General features: G+C 47.0%; 2 protein-coding genes across 3 annotated transcripts in view; one reads left to right on the forward strand and one right to left on the reverse strand.

The window, feature by feature from the left end:
* Nucleotides 1-16,144, reverse strand: part of MTOR (mechanistic target of rapamycin kinase) — a 1,008,697-nt gene that overhangs the window by 555,929 nt on the left and 436,624 nt on the right. The gene's annotated exons all lie outside the window — the stretch shown is intronic.
* The window catches only part of ANGPTL7 (angiopoietin like 7), a 30,935-nt gene continuing 16,765 nt past the window's right edge, over nt 1,975-16,144 (forward strand). Inside the window, exons 1-2 of the mRNA XM_085609872.1 lie at nt 1,975-3,533; nt 12,892-12,992. Of these exons, the coding sequence (XP_085465998.1) occupies nt 3,155-3,533; nt 12,892-12,992 (480 nt within the window). The 5' untranslated portion in view covers nt 1,975-3,154. The remainder of the gene's footprint in view (nt 3,534-12,891; nt 12,993-16,144) is intronic.

A 16,144-nucleotide genomic window follows, 5' to 3' on the forward strand; every position in this document is an offset into this window, starting at 1 on the left:
TGCCTTTAGGGCATACATGGCCTCATTCGCCAGCAATGGTGTCAGTGTCATAATGGACAGAGACACCAGAGCCTAGACTCACATCAAATAGTTGGGTGAGAGCAGATACCAGTGCTCACCACTGTAAGCCTTGGTAACAGTGTTTGGGTTGGTATTTGAGTCCGCCAAACGAGGCCTCTTCTTGGGAGGAGGCCTCCGTACCTCAGGACCATGTTCGAGAGTGATACTCATGTAATGGTGAAATTGAGTGTCTGGCGCAAGAGAGAGGTCGTGCTCTGATCAGCCTTCATCTCCTGGGCATTTGGTGGCACTTTCCTTAGTCATCAAAACTTAAAGTTGAAAAGGACTATTAGGTAGTGGAACGAGTTTCGTGACCAGATACTTTCACCCTCCCTGGGGCAGTGAGGATAACCTCAGGAATGAAAGGTGGACCACTCAGTGATGAACCTTCACTGATAATAAGGTTTTTATATTTAAGCCTGGTTTTCGGGCATCCACACTTGCACTTCGACTGTGACTAGCGATGAATTTCAAAGCCTCCTGAAAGTTATGGATGCTGTTAACACAGGTCCTGCAGGAATTTCATATAGATGGTAACATACAGCGCAGATGTGTGCACAAATGACTGTTCCCCAAACACGAGATTATGTGGGTACACATCTGCAAACAGCTTCTGGGAAACCCTGTATTGCCTAAAACTCGAGCTTTGCCAAATGAGCAGGCTACTCAACTTCTGGGAATAGAAAACAAGAGGGTGAGAAAAGAGTAAAAATAGATAAATAAGAGATGTGTGAAGCAGGTTCCACAGTTACACTTGGCGAGTATTGGTTTTGGGTTTCACTCATCTAATGTAACTTGTTGTGACTGGAGATTTACCAGTTGTCCAGTCCTGCATCCAGAGCCATTGAAACAGATGGACAGACATAGCAATGTTGCTAAATCTTAACTGGGGCATCAAAAAAACATTTGTAAACATATAAGTTCCTTGCGTAGAACCAAGCGCAATCCCATACTGTATCACTGGTCATAGGGAAAGTGTCTGAGAAATTATAATGACTAGTGAGTAAATGCTATCAAATACTTGGGGTCGTTCCAAAATCTCGGCAGTTTTCAGTAACTTTCATAATTGTAGCTGTTCATTTAGTCCATGTCAATAAAAAAAAATCTCTTTTAACGATACAGCACTGGCTGGATATTAGGTTTACGGTGCATTATTTGTATTGTCATGCTGTAAGCTTTTACCTGTCAGCTTCGCTACCCGGTGCCTAAAGGGAGTAATCTGTTTATTCAACTGAAGTGCAACTGTATTGTAAGACTGGGACATCAGCGGTAAATGACAGTACCAGAAAAGGATACTGCCAGGTAACCCTCAACTGCCCTAGAACCCCCTCCCCCCCACCCCCAACAAAAACAAGCATTGGCATAGCCAATAGGTCTCGCCTTTGGGACCTTATAAGTGTTTAGCCATGCAACAGTTGCATAACTAAATACTTATAAGGTCCCAAAAGCGAGACCTATTGGCTATGCAAATTAAAAGTGATTGCGGTCACGATCAAACATCAAAGCGGCCGTGCGGCCGCTAAAGTGAAAGTAATTGCGGTAAAGCGCAGCGCGCGCCCGCGCACATGCACTGTAGCGCTAGGCTGGCCTGGTAGCACTTTTTGAAGCCCTCTCAATAAGTCTCGCGAGACCAGCGCATGCGCTGGGTCAGGCGAGACCTAAAAACATTCCCCACACTGTGCAATGAGTGATCAGTCTGACATCTCAAAGTGACAAAGTAAACACAATAAAACACCACCCTGAAGACGTATGTTTATTGTTTGTAAGGTGAAACAACATGTGGACAGGGCTGTAAAAGAATGTACCCAAATCTCGCTCAAATACAGCCCGCAGCTCCGCGTGAGCCACTACTTAAATAGTGTCCGTCCAGGTGATCAGGTCTCGAGTGATGCCACAATATGGGAAAATGCCCACGGCTACCCGGGGATTCGGGGAAGTGCTTGGTCGCTGTTGCTGAGCGGGCAGCCTCGGACGGCCCCCACCTCAGCTCTGGCTGGATTCAGCCTGGCACGTGGGGACAACCCAAGACAGGGGACGGCCCGCCGCGGGAGGGGCACCGGGGGAACGAAAACAGACCTCGGATATTTAAACTGCCGCGAAAGTGGAGCGTACAGATGTGAGGAAGGCGCTGACGCCGTGGAACACCAGCCTTATACTGCGCGCGGCAGCGGACCGGCCCTGGGGCGCGAGAGCAGGAGGCCGGCCTAGAACTGAGAGAGGCCGGAGACCTGCCCTGTGGCGCCAGAGAGACCTGCCAGCTAGTCCGAGAAGCCGGGACTTACCTGCGGTGCGAGTGGCAGGAGACCGGCCTGGAACTGCGAGACGCAGGAGACCTGCTCTGTGGTGCGAGAGGCCAGAGACGTGTCATATAAGTGGCGCGAGGTGCCGGAGGCCAGTACTGCGAAAGGCAGATAGACTAACCCGGTACTGCGTGAGAAAAGCGACCGATCCATCACTGCGAGAGGCCAGAGATCGGCCCTGAACAAGGAGAAACCAGAAGCGCATCTGAGCCAGCGAGGGCTGGGAGAGACTGAATACGTTAGAGACATTGAAACGCAGCGATTAACATACAGCGGGGTTACAGTGCGATCCAAGGGTCTGCACTAGGACTGAGGGGCTCAAGGGGTCATTAAAATCAAGACAGGAGGTGTGCGGGGGATTTGTGGCACATCACTCGGATGCCCCTGGAGCACCTGCCCGTAAACTCTTGAGGTGGTCCAGTCCACGGGATCTACTCCAGACGAAGAGTGTCTAGCCAAGTTTTAGAAGGTTTTATTTCGAGCCGCCGATCAACCTCCCAAGCCTGTTAAGACCTAGCTTAAGCCCCCTGTGCGATTATCATCATTAGTCTGAGAAAGTCTATCCCAAGCCTGCAAGTGTCTATCCCAAGCGGAGAGTATCCCAAGCGGAGAGTCTCTCTCTCGCCTCTGTAGCTCTAGCCCTTGCCTTGCGGGTCAAATTTAACCTTCTAAGTGGTCATCTTTAGCCCCATAAAGCCTTTCTCAAGCCTGCAAGGGTCTTTCGCAGGCCTCAGAGGGTCTATTTTAGCTGCTGGGATTCTAGTTTCTTTAAGTCTTTCCGACTCCTGGTGACAATGAAGCTTGGGGGCTCTTTAAGTTGGCAGTCCTGGGTCTGCGTTCTGCTCCTTTGCTTTGTCATTGCTCCCACACTGCCGCAGAAGACGCCCAAAAGGAGGACGACCAGCAGTTCCATCCGAAAGGAGCCCCCGTGTTGCGAGGGCATGCGGGAGCTGAGGGTCCAGGTGGCCAACCTGAGCAGGCAGCTGGAGGAGCTGGTCCAGAAGCAGGAGGGCGCCTGGGTGAACGTGCTGGTGCAGGTGATGGAGCTCGAGGGGGCCCACAAGCTTCTGGAAACCCGGGTCGGAGAGGCCGAAAGCCGCTACTCGGAGCTCGACCAGCAGCTTGACATCATGGAGCTGCAAGCAGCGCAGACCGTGACGCAGAGCTCGGCAGGTAAGACCCACCCAGCACTGTGTCACGTGCTCACCACTTCACAGAGACAGGGCGACACCTAATTCATAGCACCTGAAAGATGATGGCAGGCTGCTCTACATGTGATACCCAGATTCACCCTACCACCTCCACCCTCACTACCAATGACAGCGTTCCAGAGCAATACAAAACCCACAGATTCTCACAGAAGCAGACACCGAGTATGGCAGGTGAGATCCAACCATGCCATAGTACCAGCATCAGTGCTTTAAATGGGCCGGTGCTCACTGGCACAGAGTACCGGCACTTTTTCATGTTCTCCCCTTCAGTACCAGAACTTCCCCTCGGGCAAGGAGAGTACCGGTACTCACAGTCAGGGTCAGACTGATAAACCGGACATTCGGGAAGTGGGCTTTGGGCCGGCGCCTGGGGCCCATCTGTGAGCTGTTCTCTTTTTGGTCAGTGGTGCCAGTTTTGAAAATGTTCCTGTTGAGCTGTGTTGTCCGGCGTGGTCAGTGGCTCCCTGGGGCCCAATCACCCTCTCTAGAAGCTTGCAGCAGGGACAGAGGGAATCTTGTAACCTCCCCACCTCTTAGGACACAGGGCCGCAGACTCGCCAGTCCCCTGCTGGGCCGACCCAATTAATGTATGAGGCTGAATTGGGCCGGGGAGTGAGAAGGATCATCGGAGCCCAGCTGGGAAGAGACATGTTCACCCCTCTCCTCTCTGTATAAGGCCCGTGCCTCCTTAATACCTAGCCTCCCCCCGACACACATGAGGAGTGGGGTGGGAGCCTCGCTAGAGACCAGGTTGAGGGGGAATATCCCCCCCCCCCCCTTGTAGAAGAAGGCATTGCCCTGCCCAGCCTCTGCCCCGCCAGGCTCTCTGCACACGCATGATCCCCGCTGTGGTCCTCCTGCGAGCCCACGGACCTCGTGACTGCCAGAGGAGGAGGCAAGGAGGGAGGACAAGAAGAGGGGATTTAACGAGGGCAGGGAAAAGGGTGGCGGTGAGGCTGAACAGGAGAGGGGAGGAGCTGCGGAATAGATGGGGATAGGAGGGATGAAAAGAGGGCCCCAGGATGACCACAGCAGGGATGAAAAGAGAGACTGGGCTATGGAAACAGTAAGACGTACAAAAAGACACGAAGAGCGAACATTAGAAAGCGAAAGTGCTGGATGGAGAGGCTATACAGTTATGGTAAAGGAAGGGACGAGAGAAACAGTGAGAGAAACAGAAGTGAATGAAAGCGTGTTCAAGAGATTAGAAATGATTAAAGGGGCAACACGAAGGATGAGAAGTAGAGAGATAACGGTTGAGTGAGAAGGAGAGAATTCCGTGTGTTCATGTGCATAAAAGAAGGAGTGTGAGATAAGGGAAAGATACCGTGTGCCTAATGGTCTGCGCTTGCTGGGGGTATGCTAGTGGTGTGATTTAATTTCCTGTGATGCACACTGTGCGTGTATTTGTAACATAGTCACTTTCATCCCTGTTTAAAAGTAGTTAATAGTCCTAGCTCAGAAGCATAATTTAGTTTTTCCTTTATTAGAACACTTCAGTAGCAGGTCATAACAGATGTCAGCAGCAGTCGCAGCTCATCAAGCTCTCTTGCTGAAGCACATTACTAGTAAGAACAGCCAACATAACCCTGGCCCCTTCCTGGGGCTGTTCACAACGCCTCTAACTCTGACTGCTACTTATGCCCTAGAATTCAGCAGTGAGCCAAGCCAAGCATACCCTTCCTCAGCCTTCAGATCACACCAAGACATTTATAATATATCCAATAAGTACTGTAAATTCTGAGCTGTGTTACTGGCTGCTTCTTCAAAGCAGGCTTTTAGTAGGACAGCAATGACATTTCTAAACACATTGGTAATGGTTTAATGGGACAAGCCCTGAATTTCTAATAAGGTTCTTAATAACGTTGGGTGATGTTTGTGGCTCTCATCCCATCCCCAGCAGTTAGGACGCTCAAGTTTCCTGCCTCATCCCCCTATGGCTCAGCCACCTTCCCCACGCTCCAGCCTACCAGGGCAGAAAAACAGCCAGATACATTTTAAAGAATGGGCGATTTGGGCAATTACAAATGGCCCCAACTCCCCCAGTCCTGCCTGAAAGTTATCTCTTGCTATCTTTTTCGTCTATAGCAACCTCTCTCTGTCTACCTCGCTCTTCCTATCCATGTCTCACCAATTTCTGCCTTTCCGTGTACCTCTCTTTCTCTCCTCACCAATCACTTGCTCTAGCATCTCTCACTATCTGCCATCATCATTCTTTACCAATAACTCTACTTTTTATGTCTTCCTCCCTCCAACTTACTCTTTGTCTTACTTTCTTCTTTTTACCTCGCCTCTCTCTACCTCTGTCGTTGTACTTCCCCTTTTGCTGCCTCCTCTCTTTCTACCTGTCTTTTTGGGCCTCAGTTTGCTCTCCCTTACCATACATTAAACTCCTGCCCATATCTACCCATCCCTCTTTACGACCACCTTTATGTCACCTCTTTTATTACTTTCTACCACTCTTTCTCTGCCTCGCATATCTTTGTCTCACATCTCTACCCTTAATTGACCTCAGCTCTTCTACATCTCCCCTTTTCTTTCTCTCACTTTCAACTGATCTCTATATCTCCATGCACCTACCCCTCAATTTCTATTTCGGCCCTTTCAACCACACTTCGGTCTCTTTGTATCTGTATCTCTGTTCTCACAAATGTATCTGGTCACAATGGGATGCATTTCAAAATATCACCTGATACAGACATCTTGTGTATCCAACATGTTCCCGGCTACAATATCCCTTTAATTAATAACTAGATCATTGTGCTTTCTAGTCAAAGGTTCGATTCCCCATAAAATTGCATAGAGGGTGTATGCGCTCGCTGTAAAGCACAGCATGCAACATACAGATAGCAGATTCATTTTTTTAATGTAGATAGCTAAGTTGATTACTGATTTTGTTGCAGAGATCCTTGTCACAAGTGAAAATCCTTGTCATACCGCTTAGCGAGCTATGGCCCGCATCAAGGAGCTGCATGCAAACTACAAGGCATATGTTTAGAACACTACCATTTTTTCCTCAATCTTTTATTATTCCAAGGTTGCAAAATAGAGTTACTTTGGGTAGTCATAAACATATATTAGTACGTGCTATGTACATGGATATTAGTGTGATAACTCAGACAGATACATCCAAGATTCTTACAATCATGCAGATTTCTTGTATACAAAGCTTAGAAAAGTTAAAAACCTAGCCCGCCCCTTGTCCCACCCTTATCCCTACCTTGTTCTAGACCCTTAGCCCTGCCCCTTTCCCCACCATTATCCCCGCCCCTTCCCCATTCTTATCCCTGCCACAAACTCCACCCCCAGTCCACCGCTCATTTTAGTGAGTACCTGCACTTAATATTTTCCATTTAAAGCACTGACCAGCATCCTCACCACCTCTAGAACGTATCACACCGCAACCTCTGTTATGGTAACTGACAAACTCACAGATCGTCAGAAATTTTAAAAGATAAGAACTCCACTGCACCATCCTACCATCACCAGTATTAAGGCATTTCACACAAAAAGCAAGACAAACCTCAAAGCATCTCACAGAAGGTGTAACGAAGGATGAGCGGTAAAACCCCTCTGCTCCGCACCAGCACCATCTCTAACAACCACCACCTTCCATAACATGATCAAATAGGGGTACCCCTCATATAGGATAACTACTGCCGCACAACATCTCAGATAGTGAAGCAATGCTGAGTTAGAGTCAAATTTGCCCCTACCATTACCACCAATATCCTATTGGCATCACATGATGATACCACTCATCCCAGCATCTTGGAGAAGGTGATGTGGAGCTCAAAAGGTAAGGCCCAGGCAGTGCAACACCACCATCAACCTTGCCATTTGCACAACATCCTTCATCATTACTTCCCATCGGCGGCACATTCCCCATTACTACCCCTATTACGGAATCCCAGGGGCAAGATGACACCCACTACACAGTATTTCATAGTTGGTGGCACATGATTAGACCTCACTGTAACACCCCCAACATTCCCATACCCACCTAGAAATGCCTCCGATCAGAAAACATCCATGCCATAGCAAGATGAAAACAGAGAGCTCCACAGTATGAATACACTGAGGTTGATGACCTTACCCACCATCATTCCCACTCTCCTCACCACCTCCCCATATTCCACTTTGTCATTACAATGGCATCAGATATACAATGACATCCACACTACAACATCTCAAAACAGTGACCAAGTGCACTGAAGCCACAACCCTAAATTTCCTATACCACCAACGTCCTCACATCCACCATCACAACATTCCTCACCATCAGGACATCAGCCTCACAGAATACCACCCTTTCAACGATTTATCACAGTCCATGATGTGAAATTAAAATATAAGGCCCCACTGCACCCTACCACCTCCTATGCACCGCCATGGAATTCCAGAAAGGATAACACCCACTGCACAGAATCTCAAAGATGGCCAAGAAAAGCTTAGCTGGTATTGGACCAGTGCACACTACCTGTGTCACCCTCACCCGTTCAGTGATTCTCATCTTCACCTCCATTAGGGCACTCAAAACGTCCACCTCACAGCATATTACTGGTGGTGAACCAGAGCCTAATAGGTAAGAAGCCACTGTGACCCCAGCTCCACAATGAGCATCAGTCATTGTTCTCCCTTCAATCACACCCACTGCTCCCACTTTGGCACCACTTTTGACATCACTATCACACCATGACTTATCAGAGCCTGGACGACATCCAACACATGTTATTTCATAGAAGCTCACACTGAGCTTGGTGTGTAAAAATAACTGGCGTCCCAAAGCCTCACTACAACTGGACCATCATAATCACCAACACTCTCACATCCAACCTCACTCCAGAGCACCTAACGGATGCAATATCAACTACTTACACCACCACTGCCAAATCAAAGGTGCCCTGCACCTCATCACTATCATCATCAACAGTGAGACACTCATGCCCCCAACACCACCACCTCTAACCACGCAGCTAGCATTAACACGTGACCCATATGCCAACACAACTCTCACCACTGTACTCGCCTTTAACCTAACCCCCTCCAGCTCCCAAAGTACTTCTTCTTGTATTCACTGTTACGCCCACTCTGAAAACCCTGCAGGAGGTTAATGAATATACATAACCCCCTCGCTTCATGCTGCAACCCATAGCATAAACACACTATTAACCTACACTCTTAGATGAGCTAAGAGACACCGGATAACCTTGTGCTTACAAAGCATCAGAAACAAAGGTTCACATGCCACCACCACAGGTCATCACAGAAATGTTAACCCTGAACCCACATGGTATACCCTAGGCAAAGGAGACATTATTACACCTCTATCTACACCACAACAAAGAGATGGTATAACACGCTACCACTATAGGGCATTTGACAGACACAGGATGAATCACAATCCAAGGGGCAACTCATAGGTAGATAACAATAATACAGCCACTACCAAGTGGCATCCCAACAACGCAAGAAGCCGTGCTTCTGCCATAATAGAGACTCTCACAGACACAGGATCACTTTTCAGAAGAGGTCACTTTTCAGAGGAGATCATTTTCCCTCCTGCCATCTCACAGGCACACACAGACATACAAGTATGGGCTTGTATTTAGTTTAAATTAAGAAATGTTTAAGTTATAAGATGCTATTATTTAGTAGGTTACCATTTGGAAATTGACAACACTTACGTACCAAATGCATTATTTTTCTTTGTCGGCAATCTTAAATAACATTTGTTAAAGTGGCTGTAATTAAATGAAACTACAATCAGTTAAAATTAACATAGAACAGCACAGCAGCTGACAGCAAGAGTGCATATGAATTCAACACTAATCTTGTTTAATGGTTACAGAAATACAAGCAGTGACAAAGTCAGTAAGTAGGTTTACATTATGCTGCCAGTTTGCTTGTATCTATACAGTCACATTTCCATTCTTATGTGAACTCAGTTACTCATCCTTGCACCTCAGCACCCATTAATGAAGGAATGAATGAAATAAAGTTTTATAAAGCGCATGAATGCCAAGGAGTCTTAGCGCTGGGGCTGCCTTTGTTATCGAACAGAGAGGCAAGCGCAGGCTTAAAGCTTAGTTATGAATAACCATGTTTTTAAAGATTTTCTGAAAGTCTGTTTGTTGGTTTGGATCCTCAGTTGAAGAGGTAAGGTGTTCCAAAGTTTACAGGCCAGATGGAAAAAGCTTTTACCCCCCTTTTTACGGTCTTTGCCCTAGGGATGTCCAACAGACAAGCAGTAGATGATCTAAGGTTGCGCGTGGGACGTAACATCTGATTAATTTGGTAAAGTAAGCAGGGCCGGCACCATAGGGGGCATTGGGAACAACGCACAAGGACTTAAAGTGAACCCTTCCCTGAACTGGCAGCCAATGCAGATCCCAAATACTTTGTGACACCGGACTGAATTTGGGGATTTTGAGCAGTAAAGGTGCTGCTGCATTTTGGAGTGACTCTAGATTCCATATGGTCCACTTTTTTACTCACAAGCAGAGGGCGTGGACTCATCCTTACAGTCACTTGCCCATCCACAGTAAAAGTAAGATGCACACAAACACAATTCCGACCTCTCCCCATCAGTGAGGAGGAGCGTTCAGTTATCAGAAAGACCCATCTATTGCCATTGCTTCTACTTTGAGAGGGGTGAAACAGTGCTTTGGGTTGTGGGTGATTGTTAGTCTGTGACAGGTGTGAAAGTGCTGTCAGTAGTGTGTAACTGCAAGTCTGTGAGGTGTGCGAATATGCAGTCATTAGTGTCAAACTGCTACTCAGACGGTTGTGACAGAGAAGCAGGTAGTGTGAGACTGCTAGTACTTGAAAGGTGTAAGAGAGCTGTCAGTAGAGTGCTACTATTAATGTCTGTGAGAGACGAGTGAGTATTTCTGGCAGTGTGTGACTGCAACTCTGATGGGTGTGAAAGTGCTGGAACCAGAGTGTAACTATCAGTTTGTGAGGCGCATGAGTGCTTCTGGTAGAGTGTAACTGCTAGTTTGTGAGACGCGTGAGAGCGCTGTAGGTATTTGGGGTGTTTTGCTTTTCCACCATAAGGGCGCTAACAGTTCTGATTGCGTTTTCGTCAAGGCCATGGTTGAACACCAGACCTGTTGTGAACGACTAACAATGGACGAGCCTTCTTTTTGGAACAGTGCAGCAGCAATCTTTCCTAAGCAGAGTCATATTCCTTTCATTGAGATGTTGGGCCCTCCAAAAAAATGAAAACTTAAAGAAAGATTTAAGTAACCAGGGGGTGTGGGGGGAACAAGATGATTGGGTGGGGGTGTGTGAGGGGCAAGCCACCGGAGTGCCAGGTAACTTGGAGTAGGTAAGGAGAATGTGATAAATGGCAAGAAAACTCATACATAAGAAGTGGAAAGGATAAAAGTCAGACATCAAAAGGATGATAAAAAGGCTTTGCTCCAGGGGAGGGACAAACACACGAAGAGGAAAGCAAGCCACGGACTAAGAAGCACGTAAACGAGAGTGACAATAAAGCGAAACAATGGTAAGCAATGGGCCGGCTCTAAGTGGCCTGCAAGAGTTTGGTATGGTCCACAAGAGGTCTTTTGCAGACAGATAGCTAAATCATGTCTGTAGGCCAGACCTAAACATAACCACACCAGCTTGTCAAGGCCTCACTAATTTGGATTTCCCAAGGCTTGTTTTAAATTGTATTTAATTAAGCTACATTTACCCCATTCTGAATTAAATAACCCTTATCATTAACTTTTTTGTTAATATTTACCTTTGACTATTTAATGCACCAAGGTGTAGTGGAGGCAATATAATAATGATAAGGCATTATAGTGAATGTATACCTTAAGGAGGTGGGATGGACGAGTAGGAAAAATACTATTTAAGGTTGCTGCACCTCCAACCTGGAACCAGATAACAGTGTTGACCAACAAGTCAGCTGGCATCAGTCTAAGGGTAGTACCACATACGTTGGGGAGCAGAGTCACAAAGTTGACAACACTGTGAGGCCCACAGCACCTCAGCGTTTGTCCAGTGTTAGATCTTGAAGTTACATTCAGTGATATTCCTAAGGTCACCCCTACATTACTTCCACACAGGACATCTCCCTAATCACGCTGTTAAATATAAAATACTGCCAAAGACCGAGCAAAAAAAAAGTTCTACAAATTTAGAACCTGAACCTAAAAAAGTCTTGGATGATATCTACAAAAAGCCTCTATAATGTTTAGCTCACATACTGCCTCTACTGTTGTTTTGTATATAGTATTTATTATGAGAGAAGCGCCACTGCACATTCATTTTGGTCATTTCTTGTGGGGTGTCAGGTACAAAGTGTTTCCTTACCACCAGGTTTTGATACTGTACCCAATAATTATGAGACAATGTGGTCACTTTGCCGTTCTGTGGGAGTGGTGGGTGAAGGACTATTGGATTTAATCGAGATGGGTTCAGAAGTTTGGAAACACAAGATTTAGACGGCGAAAAAGACAGAAGGGGCTGAAATGGCTTGAGAATAAGGCATGTGCATCAAAACTATCCTTTAAATTGTTAACAACTATAAAAGGGTGGAGGGTCTTTGATTTAGCAGTAGAGTTACTCGAAAAGGAGGGGGGGCACCATCACAGCGATTAATGTACGTTCACCAATGGGGGCAGAGGTAGAGTCGGGAAGAGCCCACCAGGGAACTGTAACGAGGGGACATGCCAGGCTCCAGAGGGGTAACGGCAAGAGAGCACAGCAAGGCTTGGGAAATGGACAGTGAGAGTCCAGACCACGAGAGTGCGGAGAAGCTAGGTGGAGGTTCACTAGGGTCTGGTCAGAGTAAAGGAACAAGGTGGGGTACAGGGAGGCAGGGTGGATGCAGAGGGGACATAAGAGTGTAGAAGGGCCGACTGAGTACAGACAGAGTGGAGTGTGGGATAAAGGTGCAGCAGAGAGTGGTCATGATGAAAACAGAGAGGCTAGAAGTATGGAGTGTGTGGGAGCAGAGGGGGTGGAGGATGAGCAGAAGCCCAGTTAGACACCCAAGAGGCCTGAAGGCGTTTGGAGGCCGAACAGTGTGTTTCGTGGCCGGTGAACTGCATAGAGAGGTCCGGTGCGGCCTGCAGAGGAGAGGACCTCGAGTGCATCTTATCAGGTGAAATGCAATTAGGTTAGCTGGAGTGCGCAGAGAGGCCAATAGAATGCGTAGGGGCATTAACAAGTGCAGGGAGGACAGAAGGAGTGCAGGAGTGAAGCAAGTGTAGAGAGGGGTTGGATGGACCCCAGAGGAGGGAGCAAGCATAGCGACGCCAACTGTATTGTGCTTTAGGTAAAGCTCTCTTTTCCTTCCACAGATGCCCTCTACGACTGTTCCTCTCTTTTCCAGAAGAACTACAAAATCTCTGGGGTTTACAAACTACCAGCAGATGAGTTTCTGGGAAGCCCTGCGCTGGAGGTGAGCGCAAATCAGAGACGTACCTGCACTAACTGGCAAACAAAAAAGACACAGTCACACTCATTCACTCTTGAAAGCGCTGGACGCTCACTCACAACCGTCCACACCACCACAGCTTTTGAAAACAAATTAACGGCAGTCGGCATGAAAACATTTATTCTGACAATAGCACTCTTACAAGCTAACACGCTGGCCACTGCGTTCACGCCAAAGAGCTGCATGAAATAAATAACAGTATACTTTGCACACAGTACAAGCGTGAGTCAAATCACGTGTGGGTAATTGGGCTCACGTGCCAACAAAAAGTGAACTATGGGATGCTCGTGAGTCTACGGGGGTCATTTATGGTATTGCGTAGTATACGTCATGCTAGCGGAGGAAACGTCTGCCGTATTTGGAGAACCGACCAAGCAAGAGGGTTTCTTTTCAGTGAAACAGCCGCTTCAGCCGCACCATTGAAAGCAGTGACTCTTTGTCGGGTAGCCTCCATGTTAGGAGGGGCCCCCGCTCGGCAACGTTTTTGTTTTTCAAGAATAAACTCCAATAGGGGGCGTTTATTATTGACAAACAAAATCAATAACCCTGACCCATGTGGCGGCTGGATAATCTCCTCTCCCTGGGACTACCATGGTGGTCGCGGGTAGAGAAGTTCGGTGACATTCACCTCACGCTAAATATGGCGGTAGTATTTGCCACTATGCCAGGAGGCCTGTGACGCACCAGTTGACAGGTCAGAGAAACCAGCACTTCCGCCTACTGAAATTGGAGTGGAGAAACCGTGAACTTGACAGGGCGGGAGAACGCCCAATTTACAGGGGTCCACCTGCTGCCCCAAACAGTAAACCGTCCCCTAAAGTCATCACACTGTCTGTTCACGTGTCCATTGCTCCTTACAGTTTGCTGTGTGTCCCGGATACTCAAATTGCCCTTCCCGTGTGGCTCACACAGTCTCAAGTGCGTCACACTCCTTGCACCCACTCTGTGTACCCAGCTCCTATGATTATAACCAAAAGGAACGTACGGCTGACCACAGTTAAGCACACCAAATCCAAAATCAATACACAATTTTTAAAAGGGTGCAGAAACACGTCCAGAGCATGCCGTACTTTTGCTCTACTGGAAAACCAGATATACAAACTTTTTTACAAAAAGACGGTGCACCAAGGGAAAAGTCTTTTCACTAAATCCAATTTGTTGTTCTTTTATTTTCATTCAATTTTCAAGAAACAGACTCAGCCAACGCGTTTCGTTCTCTACGAACTTCGTCAGGGCATAGGTTGTCTCCAAGGAGCGGCCACCATAAATTCCAAAAAGACACCGCCGTCCTTTAAATGTTATACGGATGTATGTAACCACTGCAAATGTAGAGGTTCTTGTGGAAATATCACCGGCTAGTCCAACAATTAATTAATCGAAAACTTTTGGTCGATTTCTATGTATCAACGGTAAAGGTAAAACGACCTTGTTGTCGTATATTTAGGCCCACAGTACAGGCTCCATCATTCTACATGAGAAGGGACCAAGTGAACACGAGGGGGAGGGCGGAACCACATGGAATGGACAACACATCCAGGGATCAGCTAAACGGACAGCCGGGAGGACGTTATGAAACACAAAAGGAGTATCACTGAGTACAAAGAAGGGGTTGATAGGGATGATGAATAGTACATGAAGGAAACCCGAGGAATCTACATAAGGTCCAGATCTCAATTTATGATAAAAATCAGTGCGTGCTCGTGGTTCTAATTTGCCACTTATTAAGCGGAATGATTTGTGGGTCCGACGTCCTTATTTTTATGTTTGTAAGGTACTCCGCCCCTCATAGATCTTTTTCTGTTTTTTGAATGTGCTTCCCGTATAAAATTTCTGGGAATTATTTTTAAACGTCACCGCACCGCGAGGCTTTTATTCCTCTTCTTTTACCGTGCTGGTCTATATTTCAACGGTGTTTCCTCGAGGATACGAGTGTCGGGCTCAACAGAGCCCGACACTCGTATCCTCGAGGAAACACCGTTGAAATATAGACCAGCACGGTAAAAGAAGAGGAATAAAAGCCTCGCGGTGCGGTGACGTTTAAAAATAATTCCCAGAAATTTTATACGGGAAGCACATTCAAAAAACAGAAAAAGATCTATGAGGGGCGGAGTACCTTACAAACATAAAAATAAGGACGTCGGACCCACAAATCATTCCGCTTAATAAGTGGCAAATTAGAACCACGAGCACGCACTGATTTTTATCATAAATTGAGATCTGGACCTTATGTAGATTCCTCGGGTTTCCTTCATGTACTATTCATCATCCCTATCAACCCCTTCTTTGTACTCAGTGATACTCCTTTTGTGTTTCATAACGTCCTCCCGGCTGTCCGTTTAGCTGATCCCTGGATGTGTTGTCCATTCCATGTGGTTCCGCCCTCCCCCTCGTGTTCACTTGGTCCCTTCTCATGTAGAATGATGGAGCCTGTACTGTGGGCCTAAATATACGACAACAAGGTCGTTTTACCTTTACCGTTGATACATAGAAATCGACCAAAAGTTTTCGATTAATTAATTGTTGGACTAGCCGGTGATATTTCCACAAGAACCTCTACATTTGCAGTGGTTACATACATCCGTATAACATTTAAAGGACGGCGGTGTCTTTTTGGAATTTATGGTGGCCGCTCCTTGGAGACAACCTATGCCCTGACGAAGTTCGTAGAGAACGAAACGCGTTGGCTGAGTCTGTTTCTTGAAAATTGAATGAAAATAAAAGAACAACAAATTGGATTTAGTGAAAAGACTTTTCCCTTGGTGCACCGTCTTTTTGTAAAAAAGCTCCTATGATTATGTTCACGTGCCCCACACTCGTCAGTGTCCGTTCACGCGCACCAAGCAGGCTGGTACAGGAGAGAAGGCAGCTGCGCAGGGTCTTGGGCAGTACTGTATTTCAGCGGGCTGGGCGGGGTGGAGTGGAGTGGTAAGCGTGTCTGTCCCACTCTACCCTAATGAGAGCAATCATTGTAAGGTGAACTACCCTCTCCTGCTAGGGAGCGAGTAGTGAAAGCCAAAGCACACAACACGTCTCCCCCTGCCTGCATTCTCCCAGGTATAACAATGGGCCTTTGTTTGGGTATTGAGGCGCATCCCCTTATTGTGCCGGTTTTAAGT

The sequence above is a fragment of the Triturus cristatus genome, chromosome 1_2 (genome assembly GCF_964204655.1).
Source record: "Triturus cristatus chromosome 1_2, aTriCri1.1, whole genome shotgun sequence".
Classification (NCBI taxonomy): Eukaryota; Metazoa; Chordata; class Amphibia; order Caudata; family Salamandridae; genus Triturus; species Triturus cristatus.